The following is a 22,334-nucleotide window of genomic DNA, read 5'->3' on the forward strand; positions in this document are numbered from 1 at the left end:
AAAGTATTAGAAAATTTTGACATTCGACCGGAAGTCGTGCACATATGTTTACGATATAGGTTGTGTAAAATGGTGCATGCGCAGTTTCTACGGCCTGAATATGTCGGCTGGGTAAAATACGTTAACTGTTATCATGACTGGAACGATTTCCTTTCGTTAAGTTCATTGCTGTTAAATTATTACGAAACTGATCGTAACTTAAAAGTTGAAAGGTACGAATACGATAAATATTATTGATTTAGAAAGTCAAACTCGCCATATTGTAGATTAAAAAATTTAGTAAAGGAGGCCTTATGTCAACTCAGTTCAACATTGAAGGGGCCGACGACGTGTGCCAATATGAAGAAGCTGTTTTCAAAAATCGAAAACACGTCGAAGGAGCCTAACAGTTACATAGGAAAAGTTTTTGTGGTGGGACGTTACACTGTCACTGTCGAAGACATTCTAGCCGAAGGTGCGTCTTATTATCAACCTTGAATACTCATCACCCCTTTCCACTATTTCATTCGTCTGTTCGATCATCTTATGCTTCCCATATACAACTCGTTTATAGAAAACAACAGTATAGTTCATTATGTGATATCGAACATGAACGTCGAATATTAACCGTATTAAACTAAGAATAATTAGTAATAATGTATATATACTGTTTGATATTCCAACTATTTTAGTTGGAACACTTGACTTCTACATTACATTTATATTAATTTATATATACATAGAGAATCTATTGATGATATTTACATTACGTGAGTGTGAATTTAAAAACTTGTTTTATATGTTTATATGTTTTCTTTGAAAACTTTATTGTACCAGATCCTTTAATTTGTATAAAAGTTAATCAAGTGTATACTTGAATAAAAATATGATATCTTTAGATATGTAGAGGAGATTGTGAGTAGATAAGCACAACCAGTTAGTCATAAGAAATTCAATTGAATTTTACATCATATTGTAGCAATAGTCCGGCTTAGGTTATATATTTTTACAATTTTAACATCTATTAATATTTGATATCTGCAATCTATCATGACTACATAATTATATACTGTAATAATATCATTGCAGGAGGATTTGCCATTGTATTCCTGGTAAAATCTTCGAGTGGACGTTATGCACTTAAACGCATGTATGTTAATAACGAACATGATCTCAATGTATGTAAAAGGGAGATACAAATTGCAGTAAGTTTTACATGCTTTTTCAACTGAAATAAAATTTTCTTTCACACGAAAGGAATTGAATCTAGCTTCTACCTGTAAAGCTACATTTGTATTTTTATTTTCAGAGTAACTTGAATGGTCATAAAAATATTATAGGATATTTGGATAGCAGTATCACTCACATAGGTGGAGGAGTACATGAACTTTTACTTTTAATGCCTTACTGCAAATCTCAAGTTTTACAAATGATGAACAATAGGTTAAAAAATGTGTTAAATAAGTCTGAACAATCACATAAGATATAGAAGAAAATTCGCAAGTACTTACTGACTAAATTATTTACAGGTTACAGACTGGATTTAGCGAGTCTGAAGTTCTGCAAATATTTTGTGATGTTTGTGAAGCTGTATCTCGACTGCATCATTGTCAGACACCGATAATACATAGAGATTTAAAGGTTTGTGTCTATCACATGCTATATCTGTCAGCTATGCCGATAATTCAGTAGCAGTTTTATAATATCCTTTTTTAAATATTTGTTTAAAATATTTTTCAGATTGAAAATATACTATATTCTGATACTGGCCATTATGTATTATGTGACTTTGGTTCTGCAACAGCAAAAATTTTAAATCCCAGTATACAGGGAGCGGCGATAGTCGAAGAAGAAATTAAAAAATACACGACTCTCAGTTACAGAGCACCTGAAATGGTTGATATGTATTGTGGAAAACCTGTTACAACGAAAGCAGATATATGGGTAGAATAAATTAAGAATTTCCAATTTAAACAATTTATTCGCGGAAAGAAGCAATAAACAAATAATATTTCATAAATCCTTAGGCATTGGGGTGTTTGTTGTACAAACTTTGTTTCTTTACATTACCATTCGGGGAAAGCACACTTGCTATTCAATCGGGAAATTTTACGATACCAAATCATTCAAGGTTTGTGTTTTATACATTCATATTTTCTTTTTTCATACATTTTATTTTTGATCGTCTTACATAATAAAACTATTACAATTATTTTACATCATACAGATATAGTAGAGGCCTTCATTGTTTGATACGTTATATGCTCGAGCCAGATCCTGATAATCGTCCCGATATTTATCAAGTGTCTGTGATTGCATTCCAAATTCAGGGAAAAGAGTGTCCAGTACAGAACTTACATGTATGTAAATGCGCACGTACTTATTTATTAAATATTTGAATATTTTATTATATTATTTATTTTATATATTTATCTTATATATTATTTATATTATGTATTTTATATTATTATATTATTTATTATTAAACTCAATTTGAAATTGTTATATTTTTCGTATAATATGTTATAAATATAATGCAAAATGCAGATTTATGTTTAAACATATCATGGACGTATCGTGCATATTACATTTTGTAATGAAATACTTTTATTCTTTTAGAAAGTTCAAACACCAGTTTTGGAATCATTACCTTGTCCGCCTATGGAATCTGAAAATATGAAAAGATCATCATTAGTGAAGACACCAAAACCGACTCCAGTAACTACTGTTGAGGGTACGTCAGTTACACCAAGACAACGACCAAAAGGACAGGCTGTGAGCACAGGTCCGATAAGTCTAAGCGGTCAGATCGTGAGTCAAATATCTGGTCAAGGAACTCAGCCTCAGTCGCAAAGTTCTGTAGGAAATACGATTTCGTATGTTCAAATGGGTCAACAACTTGCTTCGTTAAACGCGTCACAACCTTACTTAGGACAAAATATGCAAGCAACTGTTCAGCCATTACCAGTGAACACTCAACCATCTGCTCATCAAGTGCCAACCCTCACTCAAGTTTCGCCTCAAGTTTGTTCTACTACGACTAATCAAAACGTTCCCTTTGGACATCAGTCGCAAATCCAAAAATCACAACAGAGTCAGTCACAATGCTCTACGATTAGACGATCTCCTGTAAGTGTTCAAGATACCGTAGGTTCATATTACTTTGATTCACCAGTGGCAACAAACGTGAATGAAGAAAATCTAGAGGCGCTATTTCCACCGTCTGGTAAGAAGATTTATATGCAAAGATTTCTCTAAATTTTTCTTCATTAGATTAGATTGTATCTTATTTACTTTATTATATTTGTATAGGTTATCCAGATCCGTTTAAAGATGATAACAGAGCTATGCCACCACCCGCAAAAATACCACCACCTGTCGCTCCTAAACCTTCTAAAATTCTGTCTAAGGCAAATGTTTCTGCTAGTTGTCCACCTCCAAAATTTACACCTGTTAATTCGTTAACATCGAAACTAAATACTCCAACGGGGCCTAATAAAGCTACTCCTGTAATGGTACCAACTTTACCGAAACCAGTCAATAAGACTGAAAGTTTAAGTCAAAATATAAGTTCAAGTACCTCTCCGCCCGATAGTCCGACACTCTCCTCGGTACGTCATAGAAGAAATGTTAGCGATACAAGTGCTTTTAATAAGTAAGTATATATTTTTTTTGTTCCATAAAACTAATTTATATCGAAACGTTTGCAAAATTTACAAAACACTTATTTGTTGTTTGTACTATAGAGCATTTGCAAGCGAAACAACACAATTTCTAGCACCGTACGAAGCTTCAGTGAAATCACGTTCAGAAGATGCTAACACTCCTGAAGTTCTAAGTGGTGTAAGACCTTGCTTAGGATCTAGTGCTTCGCATGTACGTATTGTAAGTACATAAACTGCACTGATTTGTCTTGATAATTTTCTTTAATGTTCATTTGGTATCTATTATTTAATTTTAATTATATCAGTATTGTTGCCATTATCACCATTCTTATTACTATATGCTGAAAAAATGTTTATTACATTACATTATATGTATTATATTAATAATATATTTAAACATTTTTGGATCACGAATTCGTTACTATTTAAGTTCATTAAATGATTTTAAATAGTTTGAATTATATAATTTATTGTTTTTATTTTCTGTATAGCACCCATCTTAAAAACATACAGGGTATACAGTGTCAATAAATATTTTGATATATTTGAAATCACTAAACATTGATAATGTTTCTAATTAGGGCGAACTTTCAAGCGTAACTGCTACTGAAGGAAGATCTTTAAGTGCGGATGTAGCAGCTTGGAATCCGTTTGAAGACGTACAACCTTTCAACCAATTAACGGAAGATCATATTTTTGGTGCTGAGTTTGATAAAATTAGAAGGGGCAGTAATGCAAGCATCGCTGGTGTAAAAAGTCGCGAAAGCCTCGTTATGACGTATGCAGAATTACCGGAAGATCCATTTGAATCTGCACCTTTTAGTTTGCCAAGTAAGTACGCGTTATAATTATATTTATCTTTAATAGAATCTGTTTTTTGCAAAATCATCACTATTAGTTGTAACATAAATTAACATCTCTGTACTAAAAAAATTGACATCTTTATACTATAATGCTTTTTTGCTGTTCGTTTAAAATAGTTGTAACATATTGACGTATTTTTTAGCAGGGAAGAAGAACAAAATTGGATCAAAGACTGCCGCACTTGCTGGAGGTAATGCATAGACTGCTTCGTATACATTCTTATTCCATTTGCCTTTTTCTCCTTTATGAGTCTGTATACAGCAGAGTTTTACAAACGATACGTAATGTACGTAAGCGTATTAAGCATAATCGATATTTCGTAATCTTCCTTTTCTTTCTCTCTTCTTCCACCCCCCTTCTCTCACTCTTTAAATCACGTTCCACCAAGTCGTAATTAAATAGTATACTCAGGGCTGTATAATTCTTCCTTACATTTATGTACAACTTTTTAAATGTAGATTTTTGTCAAAGACAGCAAGACTAGCTTAAGTCAAAGCCGCTGTCTAATGTGATACGAATAATGTAATTTATAAAATGATATATCGATACGTCGAGGAACAAACGTTGCAAAGACGAATCTCTATCAAAAATTATGTTCCTAGATAGACGCGTTTTAAACCTATCTACTAACTACTTACAAATTTATTAGAAGATAATATGCACATGGGAAAACAATGTGTACGAACTTACCATCTTTCTTGATCTGTATGCTTGAAGATCTAAAGCAAAAGGATAATATAAAATAACTTATTCTCGGTGTACATACATTGAAGACGATCGCAGCAATGCAATTGGGCATGATTATTCTTATAGAGTTGCACTACAGTTTCTCTATTCAAGAAACGATTAAGTATTACTTGTGACGATATAGAAAGAGATTTGATTTTATTAAAGCAAGAATAAAGTATACACAACTATAACAGAAAACAAGAAATTTCTTTATTCTGTTTTGTCGTTAACACTCTGAAATCATATATATATGTACATGATTATGCTATGTATGTAATGTCGGGTACAGAACAAAATTAGTTTCAGCTGGGTCATGACGCACATGATAGAACAATAGAACAATGATGTGTACAAATTCCTTGCAATATACAGGAATAGGATAGTGATCCGAAACGATGATCGATTCTAGAACAAAAGAAACGAGGAAAGATAAAGCAGGAAAAGAGAATATTAAAAGCAAAACAAGTTATTGGAAAATATTCGACAAGGGTTTGTGTTAGGATTCTCGACCCATAGATAGGATTGTTCGTAGAGTTAACAGTTAGTCCGCTTTAAGCTGAACTATAATTGCTAACAATAAATGAATAATCGTTATAAAAGTTACCATCATTTCGTACTAACTTAGCGAATTACCAAGATAAAGATTACATAAAATTCACGTTCTAATTTGTACGATATTGGTGTCTTTTGTAAGATGTGTTTTTAATAATTGTTCGAATTACCAAAGATAGAGGAATAAGTTTTGACAAATGTCTGTTCTATCACGTACGGTGACGCGAGGAAAAGTAGGGAGAGGGGTGGTAGAATATATAATATTATTGTATAGGCAAGGATGAATCGTTAAAGGAAGAAAAACTGATACATTACACGAGAAACGTGTGTAAAAATTGTAAAGATCGCTGTTGATAAGTATCGATGATGGTTATTGTTATATACGAGATGAAAAATTTGATTTTGATGTTTGCGAGACACAGAGAGAATTCCGATGTTGCTATATTTAATGAAGGGTTTTAAAGATAATCGGAAAGGGATAATATTACATACTTGATACGTTGATGTCGAGCTCACTTTTTCGTTGTGTGCATTCGAAGGGGAAAATTTGTAAGGTGCTAATCGCGATCGTTGCCGCCATCTGATGTATTATTGTATTATTCATATGTTTATTAAGCAATACACTTAAAGTGTATCGAATGGTGTTTCTCGTGGTTGTATATCTGTAGATAAGTAAAAGGATTACGAATATAAGGATTTAATAAATGGTGGCGATAGTACTGTCCGTAATAAAATATTTCACGTTAGAAACAATTTCACGATACTCGGTTTTCAATTGTTCGTACAATATGTGTTACAATATACCTTAATTTGATTTTTATGCCATGAAGTTACACAACTATGTACGTATTTATGTACATATGTATATATCTATCCGAAACAAATTTCAATGTTTATTCATACATATAACTCGAATCATAAATTTGAGAGATTCCAAATAGAAATATACATAGGTTAAATACGGAATTGAGACGGAGAGTAAATGTATATTACAATATCCATTCGTTGTTACATATTATCCCTTTTAACGAATTGTACACGTTATAGACAAGTAATGCGATGCATTGTAATCTTTAAGTAAACTGTAATTTTAATTAGCGTATTACAGGTATACATGCATAGACACAATTAACTTTTCTGTTAAAATAACAGTTTCGCAAGACTAAATAACGAATGTGAGATTTATAACGCTATAAATATGTGTATACATAGCCATGTATACATATACACGCAAGCGTGCACCACATCAAGAGACACATGTTTCACGATGTCAAAAGACAAATTTATATGGTATTGAAAAACACAGTGTGTGTAATATTATCTATCTACTAGTTTAACAAACTTCGATCCGCATAGTGTACAATTTAGAAGGGGTTACGTGAAGTTAAGAGTGCAGTGAATGACTTTACATGAATTCACGGGTAGATATCGATTTTTTTTTCATTCATACATCTCATTCATCTTTTATTGGACACGTATTATTACTATTAATAGTATTTTGGTTTTAAAGCATAAACAAATCGGAAAAATGAAAAAATTAGGAAGTATTAGGAAACTGTCAACCAACGTGGTGAGTTAACAGTAAGCGAAAAGAGGCGAGGGAATCCTTTCTCTTCTTCTTTTTCTCTTTTTTCGATTTTCTTCCTTTTTTTTTTTTTTTTTTATTTCTTTCCTTTCCTATCTATCTATCTATATATATATGTCCTATATATATATTTATATGCCGTAGAACTTGGTTTATGAGTGAATTTGTCGTATAAACATAGGAAAAGCAATTCTGATAACAGAAGTTCTCTGATGTTTCTCGTTGTATATATTTTTTTCATTTACATAATAGGAATTTACGTTCAGATAAGTAGATTTATTTGGTAAAATTTTATGTAATTAGGCATTATGTGATTAAAATTTTGTGATATAATCGGCTGTTCATATAAACGGAGTTCTACCGTAAAGTATATTTATTAGATTGCTTTCCTGTATATACAGCTACGTATAAGAATATAACAATCGATTAACAACTCCACACTAAGTATTCACATACTGAATTTCACTTTGTTTCATGTTTTCCGTTATACATTTCTTTGATACATTTCTCTCCATTTTTGTCTGTGTAACATTCCTTTCCTCCTGTAAATTTTATTCTCGTACTTATCCTTCTTTTTTTCTCACGCTATCTGTTTTCTCTCTTGTCTTCAATCCTCTGTTTTTCCCCACTTACTTACTTCTTGCTTACATCTCTCCTTATTTTCATTATAATTTGTGGAAACACGTAGTACATATCTGTATTTCCGCGTATACATCGGTATTTTGAATATTTATATGGTAGTTCTACCATAAATCTTGTAGGTAGTTGCGTCTTGCTTTTCGTTTTTAACTAATGTTAATGGAGAAGCATCAAGTATTTTTTCTTTATTTGTATAGCTAAAATGTCTGATCGTATCGTTTGATAAGCACGTATGTGACTCCGAGCAAGTATTTCGCTGATTTTTGTCTTCACGAACTGCAGATTATATTAAGATGTAAATAGAATAGCAGTATATAGCCGATCGAAATGTTTCTTTAACGTGATATTTTATTGCCACGTCATTACCATTCAAAGCCAATAAAGACTCTTCTCGATAGGTTTTTTCCCTTTTTTTCCTAACATTCTTTCGTAATTGTCGTTTTTCGTCGTACATATTTGTATTTTATTTCTCACTGTCTGGAACACCCTAATGAGTTTGGGAGGCATATATAATTAATTTTCACTGATTTATCAGTTTATACGTTCACATACGGTAATGTACTATTCGTAAAGAGGCATTAAAAACGAAGAATTTGTCCCGTGTCGTTTGCCTTCCATTGTGTCTCTGTGTCTTCCGTTTAAGATTTGTGTATAAGATCTAAGTTTTAGATTGTTTGTGATGATAATGATGACACGCGGTATGATTCAATTTGTTATTGTTCCGATACATTTGCTTTGATCCATCCATCCATTCAATACGCGATATAACGAATCGCACTATGCGTTTACATGCATTTTAATCACGAATGCCAAATGACGAGCACGTAACTCGAGAGCACCATAGGAGGCTGACAATCTTGGACATCTCGTATTCGCTGTATTAAGATAATGTTACAGCAATAAACATGTAAATTACCATATAGTGTATGGACTATTGTTTTTTTCGAATGTAAAACGCAGCAATTCTTTGTCCGTGGAGCAGCTCTATCTCATTCTACATATAGAAAAATGATAACATAACTGATCGCAGTACCGCTGCTAGTATTGGGTTGATCGCTTTTATGCTAGACACATGCGATAATATATCATCGAATCATGTTACCTTGACACAAAGATCATTACTGCGTTTTCTTACATATTATCCTTAACCCCCTGAATCTGATTAGGACTGTTCCAGACCATATGGTGACGGTATGAAGTAACACGGTGATGGTAGTGATTAACGTTGTTTAAAATAGAAAAATGGGGGGCGGTTGCAAAATAAAAGCGGGGCTGGTACCGAGAAAAAAGGAGAAAAAGGAGGATGATCAGGAGAGAGGAAGGAGGGGAGGAGGAAGAGAGCGGATGAAAGAAAAGGAACGAAGAAAATAAATACTAACGCTTAATTTATAGTATATCTGGTGTCGTGTAAGGAGTACGTAACGTACGTTTAAGCGTTTTAGAAGTACAGTGCACCGACTGTAACAGACCTAATCAGAGACAGAATAGGCCTAATACGACTCTTTATTATATCTACAAATCACTTGAAATATTTGATCGTTTTCTTCGTAGTAAGATGGATGAAATTGTTTTATGCGAAAGGCAATAGCAAATATATATATATATATATATATATATATCGAACATGTAATTTAAGAAGCAATAGGATCGCAAAGCGCGACGTTTCCGTTTATCTTTCATCATTATGAATGATATATTAAGAGGTTGATAACATATATGAATCGAAATAACGATACAATTAGAATGTATTGGTATTACGTTAAATGGTTTCTAACATATTTGCGCATATATGTATACGTAGGTAAGTACAAGTTAGTTTCTGCTGTTTTAAACAGAAACGTTGGTGACGGGACGATTTTAGCAAAAGAAACTATGAATGCCGATTATGTACATGACCCTATTGGTAAGAAATATCAATTATCTTGCTGCTATCGTTTTTTCTTCTTTTTTTTCTCTTTTCTTCTCTCTTCTTTTCTTTCCTTTTCTTTTTCTTTATTCGTTCCTTTCGCCAGACTGACATCATTACAATACGGAAATGTATGAATCGATATGTTGTCGAGTCGCGACGAAAGTTGTTAGAATTAGAAAAGATACGATAACACAAGTTATGGACACATTCTGTTTTTCAGGCAAGTCGCAATTAAACGGTAGACCAAGAATACCACCGAAACAATGGAACCCGGGATTCGAGCGCCCCGAACTGGACCATAGGATGACAGGAAACAATCCTCCTATTTCTCCGCCATTTGTTCGGGTCCCTCTGGAAGATCGGTCTAAATACGAAAAGTTAACGTTCAACGCTGGAGACGTATCGAGCGATAGCGACAAAGATTTGTCGCAAGAGCGAATTCAACAGAAGAGAAAAAGGGTGAAGAATGTGATACGTAGGAAGAGGAAAACGCAGAATGTGAACAAAGTCGTGGCTGATTCGACAGGCTCGGCTGGTAATTCGAAGACGCTCGGTAACAACTGGCGTAATCAAAGTATTTGTAACAGCGCCATTAAATTGAACGGTATCGGCGCTGATGGGTACAGAAAGCATAATAATATTCGAAACGGAAGTAACAAAGGAGAAATACAGGAGGAAGGAGAGGAGGTGGATGAGGAGGGAGAGAGGATGAAAAAGGAAGAGACAGACGGAAGAAATAAAAGAAGGGAAAAAGAAGAAGAAGAGGAAAGGGTAGCTGAAAAGGACGAAGACGAAGAAGAAGAGGAAGAAGAGGAGGAGGAAGAGGAAGAGGAGGAGGAGGAGGAAGAAGAGGAAGAGGAAGACGACGATAAGGATAACGATGACATAGATGATAACAATAACGACAACGACAACGAAAAAAGAACTAATGAAAACGATGAAAAATACGAGGGGATGAATGAAGCAACTTCGGAAGGTATATATAGAGTTTGTGGTTCTCTTCATCATTCGGAAAGAAATGTTGTTACTACGAGTGAACAAGATTACAGAACGAAAAAGCCGAAGAAGTATTATCGAGAAGAGCGATCGTCGATCAGTCCGGTAAATACGGATCCAGTTGTCGGGCATCAATATGGAGAGAAGCCTCTTTTACTCGACGACGAACTTGATCCGGAACCGAAACTCGATTACTCTTATGGCGATCCATTCGTCATGGACGATCGGTATGGGTCAAATTATCAGTCGTTCAACGACATCGGTTCGTCAAAGAGAATCGAGAAGACGAAACTTCTGAGCGACGTATTATGGAAATTGGACAAAGACGTTTTCGCGTTAGCTCCGTTTCCAAAGTCGTCCAGCTATTCGAAGAAAGGTAACGATTTTCAAGAGAGTAATCAATTTAAAAACGTAGCTCCCGCTATGTTTGACGCGACGGCTTCTTCCGAGACGGTGACGGATATAGAAAACAAGTTGCTTTCTACAGGAAGGTGCAATTCATCCTGGAAGTGTGCAAATGTCACGAAAACAGAGGGATTCGCGAATATCGACTTGTTATCCGGAGAAACGCAACGATCTCCGGTTACCAAGGCGATCTCGATCGTTCGCCGAGACTCCGAACGGAAAAGGAACACGATGCAGAATCAAATAAAGGAAATGGATCAAGATGATGAGATTAAAGCGGGAGGAGCAGGAGACCGAGAAGAAGACGAAGGAGAAGATAAAGCGAGAGTAGCGATAATCGAAGAAAAAGAGAAAGAAGCGGAAGAAGAAAAAGGAGAAAATAAAGAGAAAGATTTATTTGGTTCATCGCCATTTAGTCCGAGCAATTTTGTAATAAATTCATTTGATTTTAACAGTTTGCGAAACGTTACGGAGCAAACGCCGAAACAATCGGCAAAAATGACGTTTGCGAATCAAGAAGAACAGTATGATGATTACACTCAAGTGTCTGTCCATCCCATTCAAGCCCAGCAATCTTCGCCGAACGTTTGTCATTTGAAACAAGCTATTACTACTGCTGCAGCGGCAGCATCATCGACTACAAAAACAGTATTGAACTCTAAATTTACCGATGTCTCTGCGGATAGCGATTATTCGCATACGTTTTTGGATGCTTCGAAAGATCTTTTTGGTTCCATTCCGTTCGACGAATTCGCGTCTTTACAATTAAATGAAGAAAAAAAGAGATCGGAGACTCGCATGCCATTTGTTCAATTATCGTCATCGTCATCGTCATCGACGCAACTGCGCCAGTCGCAGCCGCAGGAGCCGGGTTTCGTTGGCGAAAACTTGGACGCGATGCTATTAGATAAAGCACAACCGCCGATCGCTGATCGAACAACATCTACCTTACAAGAAACATATACGATTAAATCGGTTCATCATACTGCTCGAATCACTGTTCAAACGATGAACAGCGTATCGAAACCAGATGTTTCATCGGACGTTGTTTCACCCATGTCACCGGAACCGTTGGTTGTCACCGATGACGATCATCACGATATGCCAAGACATAAAAGAGAAAAATCTAATAAATCGGAGAAGTCGAAATATCATTTGATCAGTGAGATTCATAGCGATATTAGCGATGTACTGTCATCGTCGAAGCTAACTCACAAAAGTAAATCTACTTGTTACGGTAAAAAAACACCAAGAGCGAAAAAATGTTCTGTCGTTAGCACAGCTGCTGGTTTCAGTAACATGAGCTTTGAAGATTTTCCGAGCGACGAGAACGAGGAAAGACAGATTAGGAATACGAAAATCGCGCCGTTCGAAGTAATAAGAGAACCTGAAAAACGATTCGGTTCGTTAAAGAGGAGAAGCAACCCTTTCACTTGAGACTCGAAAATAACGTGAATAGAAATTAGCGTGGGTCTATCGCACCTTTCGAAAGGACATTATATTGACATCGATCCGCGTAGAGACTCGACGGTTACATTTTTTCATTTATTGTCAAGCGAAGTGCGAAGCATGGAGAGAGTAAATTTTACAAAGCGATGTATTTTATCGATATTTGCATCGATTTACATTTTGTGATACTGACACTCTCTGTTATCACATGCGATCAACTTTCCTTTCCTCTCATTTTCCCTTTTGCTTCTTCTCCTTTTTTCCCTTTTATTGTACATGTATAAAACCCTATGTGATTTGTATATAATATCGTACGTAGCTGTAGTTAGCGATCGAAAAATTAAGCAACAAAATTTCGTTCCATCTTTGTAACGATTCAAAAAAATATATTCTGTTATGGTTCTCGCTCTATTTGGAGAATCTTTGCTTTAAAGAACAATCTCCTATATATTTACCTTTCGATTAAAATCATACGCTGGATCAATGTTGCTAATATATATCTTTTTAATCGATATATATAATTAATATATATATAATTTTAATCAAACTCTTGAATTCTGTGAAAAAAATGGAATACCATAAAAAAAGAAACGAATAAGAGTAAACTAAAAGGTAAGACAATGGGGGGAAAGGAGAAAGGAGTCGAATAAAGAAAGCTGATGTATCTATTTTTGTAGCTAAGTGTTTTCACTATGCTTGAATAGCTTTCTGCTACTGCTAGTACTAGTACTACTACTACTACCAACACTCCTACTCCTACTACACTACTCCTAGTCCTACTATTACTACTATATTACTACACTACTTCTGCTGCTACCGCTACTATTATTATTATTATGATCTGTCAGATCATAGAAACGATGCAATATTTCGTAGAATAGAAGTACAATGTCAAAATGTGGTCAAATGATACGCGTTTTTAGTTAACTTTCTGTTGATCGTTTATGTTATGTATCTTCTAATCTATATGCTACTTTTACGAAAAGCCAATCTTACGAGAGAGAAATACCGAATTACGTTGTATGCAATACATCATAAGTAATGGTATAAAGAAAACGAACACCGAACATGTAATGGAATACGAATGGAGAAAATATTTTTGAATTTGTTTCATTAACGCGCGCGTGTGCCCATCCCCTTCCTTTTCTCCAGACACGCGTTACCAAGTAAATTGACATCGCGATGATATGTATACATTTGACAATTATATACATAACATATACTACATTAAACTTGATAGGTGCACGTGCAGCGTAAAATTTACTGAATTGAACATACGATCAACATAGTAACTACGAATTGAAGAAATCTTTTGCTGGTAACAGTTTTTATGTACGTATGTATACACGTAATACACGTACGTATGTATACATAATATTAACACATTCCATGCGTAGGACGTGAACGTACGCGCCATGGGAATTTCTTATATTTTTGCGGATGGCACCTGAATAAATGAATACATGTTGTAGAAAAATTGATTTCCACCACTAAAGATCCCCTTCGATTTTGTGTGCCGCATTGAATGTGTTAATAAGATCCTAGGCAAGTTGCGATATATTAAAAAATGATCGCATCGTACGATACATGTAGAGAATGATTTTAGAGATTAGTAAAGGCTACATTAAAACGAAGAGGATCGGTGGGTAATTATATAAAAAATGATCTTTCTATAATATCCTTTAAACACTGGTATACTATTGCCTTCTTTTTTTTTCTTTCTATTTCGGATTATGCAATAATCGATCATTTTTGCACAATGACGAAGATTCTATGACTTTTCTTGATTCAAATCTACAAGTAAAAAGATGCAGGCTCTCGAAGTCTGATAAGTAACTATTCCGATATGTCATAACAATAAGTGTTTGATATATAGGTGTACGAGTGAAAATGCTTAGGGAAACGCGCATTTGAGGATATTTGAAAAAATGATGTTCGCAAAACGCACTGTTAATGCGATCATCATGGCTGTATCGACAATGGTGTAAAAATATCTGCTCAACGATCATCTCATTCTTTGCGTAGTCGCTGTAAAAAATACAATGCGTTCGAAAAATCGGTCACGTTGCAAACGTATTATTATTATTATCAGTATACATGTCGCTGCTACGGAAACAACGATTTTGGGCATTGTGGCAGGAATGATCAGTATGTGCCGAGATCAAAGTTATTTCAAATAGGTTTCAAATAGAAGATAGAATTTATAGTTACCTTCTTAGTAAATGAGCTACGATTGCAGCCGCAATTTAAACACAATCCTGATAATGAGTGCCGTAACTCGATGCGTTGATTTATATTAAATCTAAATAATTGATACATCTTAAATCTACGACGATTGTAGCTTAAAACTGATTGTGCGAGTGGATGAGCGAGGAAGCGAGTAAGGGAGAGGGGGAGTGATAAAGTAACTATTATTGTAAATATTAATAACATAGTATTACTCGCCATAATGGTAAAATTGGAAAAGTAATTGTTTCAGTATAGCAAATATATTTAATGTTTTCTTCTACCATTCTTTTCCTCCGTTTGTTATCGTTATCGTAACGTTTAAGGACACATTACGTTATCGTAATGTTAATTAAGAAAATGCATCGAAATTTTTTTCCATGTTGTAGTCACAAACAAAGAGAAAGGAAAAGGGAAGTAAACCAGACAATATCGTAAAGATGTTTTGTATAATTATTGTGTATACAAGACTGTATAAGTACACATTTATGTACATTTCTCATTACATGCTTACATGATAATATTTCGATTCTTGCAAGAAAGAACTATAAAATATAGTCCTTAGAATAACATATATACATATATTATGAGTTTTAAACTTGACGAATTTGTAATTTTTGGGTGATAGGGAAACTGTTTAATTTAATATGCAAATTTAAAATGACATAATATGTCTTGCAAATGTTATTTCTAAATATGTATTCGAAAATGTTAGTTTTTCCGGTATTGGAATATTAAATATGACAAAATAAATTAATAATTTAAAATATTCTTGGTATTTTTATCTTAATTTTCTATTAAAATTAATTTACTTAATATAGGTGTACGTATATTAAAGAAATGTGTAACTCTATATTTGTATTTTTTTAACGAAAAATAACTATATTTTGAGCATGTTGTCAGTTACTTTAATAATCTAATAATTAGTGATTCTGGTCCACTGTTGTCATACGATGATTAGCACACTTTAAAATGTTCAGAAATATGTTATCTATTGTGTGCGTCCTGTACTAATAAAAGGATAAATAATACATATATATATATATATGTATATATATATGTATATATTCTGATACTTTAGGTAAGATAATAAATTGTTAACATTCACTTTGCAGTAACATTGGTTTTTTATAAAACAGTATTTTTTTTACAAATTATTATTAGCAAAACGTCTTGCTTTTAGTGAACAAATATTTAAGAATGTAATGTATTGATTCTCTAAAAAAATCAAACATCATTTCCATGCTTGCTTTTGCGCTTTCTGGGATGCTAGTTTCTTTGTGATGTACGACGAAATTAAAAGCGCTGCCAATACTATCACGATAAGATAATAATCAAAATCTTCTTTCAAAACGTCAAATGTTTTAGACGGTGCCACACGTGTGTAGAACAAGTCTGTGAACATCGTATTACGTGCATAATTACTTGTAATTTTCTAATTGTAATACATTACTAGTGGGTTAAATGTATTAGTCCCTCAGTGATTAATAAAGTTACGGTAAAACAAAATTGTATCTTAAAGTACTTACCAAGACCGTGTACAAAAACTAAGCAAGTACTTTCAAGGCCACTAGGACTAGTATGAATGCCGGAAACCCTAAAGACGCTTTGGTTATAATTAATTATTGCATCCATATGAATAGGTATTTCTGGCATATATGGTATGACACCTTCTTCGCGTACTTCGGGATTGATAGGCCGCCGTGGATCTACCATCATCCACGGTAATTCCAATACTCCGCCATTAGCTAGGGCCACTAATACGTATAAAAAGTAATTTATGAACAATTACGTTTTCCTATTTATAAATTATTAGTACAGTACCATAGTACTAATTATAAAGTATTAGTCATACAATTCATATACATACCTATGATGTGTTTGCTCGTGATACCTTTCTCTGTAATAGTTTCCCGCATAGATTCTATTGCTGCTGGGAAAATAAAAGCTTGTCTTTCTACAATTGGCAACTTAGTTGTAGCTAACGATGAAAACACTAGAATAAGATATTGAATTTATAATATTTAATACAAACAAGAACAAGGATATGAATCAACATAATTATAATAAAAAATGGCGTGAACAATACCTGTGGTATTACTCTGTATTTTTCCTTCGTATAATTCTAAACTAGCAATTTCTGTTCTACGACTCTTTTCGTTAAAATAACTGTACACTATCCAATTTTCTGAATGCACAACATGGACTGGGCCACGAACTCTCTTGTGCATAATAGAAAATATCATTGCTCCAGATACCACATCCAATAAATACAAATTAAGCGTATCTGTAAGTCGTGAATTATTTTTAAATTAGTTATATATATGATACGGAATTTTAATAATTACGATATTTTTATACAGCAGCATAATAAACGTACCTTTATGAGTGCGTCCAACACCCTCAGTTACAATTGCAACCAAGTTAGGATTAATATACTTATATAGAACTGATCTATCACTTAGAACCCTACCCTGGGAATGAACACGTTCAATTGGATTTTTCGATACGACGTGTGTTATTCTTTGGTTTTTTGGTGACAGCAGTAATTCCCATACTTTATGAGAAATGAGTTCCTAAAGGATGAAATTAAGATGAATATTTAGAAAGTTTGCTAAATAAGCTTATACATACTTGAGCTGTACTATATGATAAAGAATATCCAGACAATATTCCAGTTGTTTGATCAGCAGTAAATATATATGTATTTTTAGCGAGTGATGCAGCAATTGCAGTTGCACCTTCAGGATATACGTGAGCTTTATCTCGTGTGTCAAAAATAAGTATGCCTCGCAGAAAATCATCCGTCGTTACATGAAGTAACATAGATTGCTTTATTCTATATCCTAATTTTATTAAACCATCTAATGGTTGACCAGTAATCGGATTAAAAGTATATACAATTCCTTCTCCCGTTTGCTAAAATATTTAAAATCAAATAAGAGATTTATTTATATTGAATTAATGTTTTAATGTATACAATACATACTTTATCCTCTGCCAATAATGCACATTGCGGCGGATATGGAAAATGTCTGCTACCACGTTGTACGTATAAAATTATTGCATCAGATCTTTTATTAAAACCTCGAATACCTCGTACCCTAAGTTGCCAAATAATTTCACCTTTTCTAGTTTCAATACCATATAACTATAAATATATAAAATCAAGGATTAACACTAAATGTATGATTTGAACTAAATGTATATAATATATGTTAATTAATCAATGTAAGTATATTTATTTTCATACTTTTCCCGTTGATGTAACAAGGACAATCATTTTATGTAAACCAAATTTATCTCGTACTAAATCAGTACGTTGATTGGACTGTTGAGGTGTGAGACTTAATATGGATTGGAAGAATGTTCTTGCTTGTTTAAGTTGAGAACTGACTCTTCTAAACATCATGCTCAATACATCCCCTAGATATAACATAAAATTATAAAATATGTCATATGTATAATATTAATATTATAAATTATTTTTTTATAACATATTTATCATAAAAACCAAAGGAACAACAAACTTCTTAACTGCAAACCTAACAAACAACTACAATATTAATAATATATGTTAATAAAAAAATTACAGTAAAGCACAATTAAATTTACAAGTATAATAATTATTATTATCTTCTTTTATCACTCATGCATAGTGCTTCAATATTCTATTTGTAAGGCAAATTTAAACATATTGTTGTATTAAAAAAGTTTATATTAATATACTTTATATTATCATGCAAAGAATAACATTGTAGGAACTTTCTTAAATAGCAAAGATAAAAATATTTACTAGTCTGCATTTAATTCGTTTATATTTTCTTGAGCTTCTAAAGAAAATTAACGTGCCTATAAGACTAATAAACAGCAGGAATAAAGTAATTTTCAAACCAGCCTTTGCTGCTCCACTACTTACATGAACTGTCTACATCAATACCTGCCAGCAGCCATTCACAAAAGAAATGTAATTAATACAACATAACTAATATCTTTCTTATTAAGATATAAGTTGAGAATATATAATGTGATTTATTTATTGTTGTGCGTGTTACAATTAAACTGTAACATTAAGCTGTTTAATACTTTCTAAGTAATAATATAGAAATGAAGACATAATAATACAAATATTTTTAATCAGAATATTACTTTTATACAAGTACTACTTACTTGCATTAAAAAATGCTTTACATCTTACAAATATCAAAATATTTATGTCAAATATAAGAAATGTTGCAATTAAATTATTTATAACAGATAGACACCTATTGCAAATCTCAATATGAATCTTTAATATTATAATTATCAATCTTTATAGTATTATTTTTTAATATCTCGTTTAATGATCTTATACAAAAATATTTAATTTATTTTATCATAACGTTTGCTGTGCCTTAACAAATATGACAAGCATATATTATGGTTTATACTTACTCTCTTTCTGATCAAATTCTGTTTCTATTTCTTGATCTCTATCTGACATAGGTAGTTCTATAATCTCCACTGCTACAATACTAGCAAGTGCTTCTTCCCTAGCCCACACTAATTTATTATGCTGTAGCAGCGCAACACTGTGATCTTCTGAAGCTAATAAATGACGGCAAGTTACACCTTTTGTTTGTCGAGGACAAACAGAAGCCATAATTGTTGGTGAGAGTAATGAATTATGTGTTACAACGATAGATAAATTTGACATAGGTTTTGATGTTAAAAGTTCTGAAGCAACAATTTCTGTTACCTAAAATTATATCAATAGAAGTTTTCAGTATTTTTGTTAATTAATACTTAAAAAATCTTTTTTAATACAGTTAAATTTTAAAATACTTACTCCATTTTTATAAGTTGTTTCTAAAAGCACTTTTTCATTATCAACTGAAACAATATAAAGCATAGAATCTTCCGCTATATCCCTTTGGATAGGAACAGGTACCTCTCCAACAAGAAGAATACGTTTCCGTTGGTTATTATCTGCGCTAATTGATACAACAGGTTCTTCGCCTAACACTGATTCTAAATGATATGGACCTTGTGCACCAGCACCAAATATGGTATTTATTGTAACTGATTGTGGTTGAGAATGTGTATCAAATAAATGTACCAAAAGCAATATAGCTAATGAACTGTCTCCTTTTAAGCAAGCTAAATATGGAGCTGCTAAAACACATCTAAAAGACAAAAAATTATAAAAATTTTATTACGTAGGAATTTTAAATATACCGAGCGTTTTACTAACATAACATATTTCTACTTTATAAAGTAATTTCTTACTCTGTTTCTTGAGTTATAAATGGTGCTGAGACCCTTCTTGTTTTCAATTTATCTCCTGTTTTACTGTCATAGGATGTTACTTCTACGCCACTATTATAAATTGGTAAAATATGGTGTAATGTTCCATCTTTTATATGCCATTTCACATCTTTAATTCTGTATGAAAAAAATAATTTTATTAGTAACATCAGTATATGTAAAGTAAAATATTATGTGCTGCTGAAATATAACATTTGTAAAATTATTGTATACTTTCATGTTTAGAAACAAATTATTTAATAGAAATTGATCATAATTAGGAAATGAAATATTTCTGAGTACAAAACAAGATATATTTTAATATATGAAACTTGAAAAGATCTCAAGCAGTTCATATTAGTTGCTTAGTGAATTCATCTTGTTTCAAAGTAAAAAATCTTTCATTGTTTTGTTCTATTGTATTACGTTTTACAAAATCCTTTACAGATTTCTTTACACTGGAACTATCTGGTAAATACGTAATAACGTAAAAGTAACATCAAGTGTAATAACGTATTACTGTGAGATATAATCATGTAGTATGTAAAAAGATATTATTGATTGTGCATTAAATAAGGATAAAGAAACCTGTTAGCACTGTACAATCCCAGTGTAGAAAAGGATATAAATGGTGAGAAACGTCTGAAAACCAATAATGATAATTACATTTTATTTTGTATATTATAACTGTTTCATGAAAACAAATCTTGTTAATAAATCTATAACATTAATATTAAATAATATAAAAATTTTCTTTCAACATTCAAATTATCTTTGAAAACAGTTAATTATCTATAATGCAAATAGAAGTATGTTTAATTCAAATATATAATATTAACAAACCTATCGTGGTTTTGTTCAGCAATTGGCCATTCATGAAGTAAATGTCCAGTAGCCAAATCCCATGCACGAACAATAGCCGGTACACCTCCACTTACAGAAACAAGATCTCCATCTGCAATTCCACCCAATGCTCGAATCCGACCTGCGTATCCTTTTTCTAATACACGTCTCCATAGTATTTGTCCTAAACCAAAAGATTATGTCTTCTTATCTTTTTTATAATTTATACTTTTATAGTTTACATATACGTATGATATCATATAATCACATTGCGATGGAATGTTTAATAAAATTGTAATAAAATACTAAATTTAAAACGATAAATTGTAAAAATAGCACAAAGACAAATGTTACATACTTTTTGATCTTTTCAGCTAATTTCAAAGATTTCAATTAAATATGATAAATTTATATTCACACGTATATGTAAAATTAAACAAATGAAAAAGTTTCGCATATCTAATCGAAACGGCTTTACGTCAATGTTTATAGCCCACCTGACTTTAGATTTAGCGCAGCAATAACATTTTCTTCAGTAGCAACAATAATCTTTTTTGCGGTCGAGACAGTATCAAAACTGGCGAATTTAATTTTGCCGACATAATTCTGTTTCCTGCAAGCACAACGGCAAATGGTTCATTGAGAATGATTCGACACAACTGATACACTGTCAAATCACGGTAACATGCTACTGCATTATTTAAGAGATTCAGCATTGTAAGCAACGTTTGTTCAAGGATTCCAAATAATTTACCAGTCAAATTTTCCAACTTGATCTTCGTACAGACACAGAGACAAATTAAATAGTCCAACCAGTATGATAAGATATTGTAATATCTGAACATCGATTAAAAACCGGTTGATGTTCCCTCTAAAACTCCATACGAACGGAGCCATGACGATAAGTGTGAACGTATCAACGTATTAATCCATCCGCTTACACAAATCTCTTCCACACCTGATGTATAACCATTGGTAGTGTAAGCGAACGATGGTCACCTCACATAAAAACTACGTATTTTTTAATTATTTTTATAATGATTTCTATTTTGTAGTACATAAAGAGAAGAAAAAATAGGGGATATTTAAAAAACCAACGGTCGAATATATAATTCATAGAAATCTATTTTGTAATATATAAAATTATCTTACAATTATCGTCGATAAACAATAATATTTATGCAAATTATTAGCAGTTACATATATT

General features: G+C 32.6%; 2 protein-coding genes across 11 annotated transcripts; one reads left to right on the forward strand and one right to left on the reverse strand.

Moving 5' to 3' along the window:
* Window positions 1–69: 69 nt before the first annotated feature.
* Window positions 70–15,284, forward strand: LOC126914187 (uncharacterized). Of its 7 annotated transcripts, none has more exons than XM_050717780.1 (14): window positions 70–212; window positions 267–454; window positions 1,069–1,184; window positions 1,289–1,422; window positions 1,509–1,620; window positions 1,720–1,923; window positions 2,007–2,110; window positions 2,207–2,339; window positions 2,599–3,205; window positions 3,292–3,634; window positions 3,726–3,864; window positions 4,226–4,475; window positions 4,651–4,698; window positions 10,143–15,284. In XM_050717780.1, the coding sequence occupies exons 1-14, from the start codon at window positions 70–72 to the stop codon at window positions 12,758–12,760; spliced, it is 5,139 nt and encodes a 1,712-aa protein (XP_050573737.1). In that variant the 3' UTR covers window positions 12,761–15,284. The 7 variants fall into 7 exon arrangements, with proteins under 7 accessions (XP_050573737.1, XP_050573738.1, XP_050573740.1 ...); XM_050717781.1 differs by having other exon boundaries at window positions 4,654–4,698; XM_050717783.1 differs by having other exon boundaries at window positions 3,726–3,855.
* An 822-nt stretch (window positions 15,285–16,106) lies between these two features.
* On the reverse strand, window positions 16,107–22,094 carry LOC126914191 (ER membrane protein complex subunit 1). Of its 4 annotated transcripts, XM_050717798.1 has the most exons (16): window positions 21,882–22,094; window positions 21,625–21,740; window positions 21,128–21,311; window positions 20,873–20,926; window positions 20,267–20,422; window positions 19,827–20,163; window positions 19,433–19,736; window positions 18,918–18,938; window positions 18,252–18,424; window positions 17,988–18,149; window positions 17,633–17,917; window positions 17,379–17,574; window positions 17,088–17,285; window positions 16,869–16,994; window positions 16,528–16,755; window positions 16,107–16,393 (listed from the first exon to the last, which is right to left on the reverse strand). In XM_050717798.1, the coding sequence occupies exons 1-16, from the start codon at window positions 22,022–22,024 to the stop codon at window positions 16,233–16,235; spliced, it is 2,844 nt and encodes a 947-aa protein (XP_050573755.1). In that variant the 5' UTR covers window positions 22,025–22,094; the 3' UTR covers window positions 16,107–16,232. The 4 variants fall into 4 exon arrangements, with proteins under 4 accessions (XP_050573755.1, XP_050573756.1, XP_050573757.1 ...); XM_050717799.1 differs by lacking the exon at window positions 18,918–18,938; XM_050717800.1 differs by lacking the exon at window positions 20,873–20,926 and having other exon boundaries at window positions 21,882–22,093.
* Between the last annotated feature and the right edge of the window lie 240 nt (window positions 22,095–22,334).

Source organism: Bombus affinis, chromosome 3 (assembly GCF_024516045.1).
Source record: "Bombus affinis isolate iyBomAffi1 chromosome 3, iyBomAffi1.2, whole genome shotgun sequence".
Lineage (NCBI taxonomy): Eukaryota > Metazoa > Arthropoda > Insecta > Hymenoptera > Apidae > Bombus > Bombus affinis.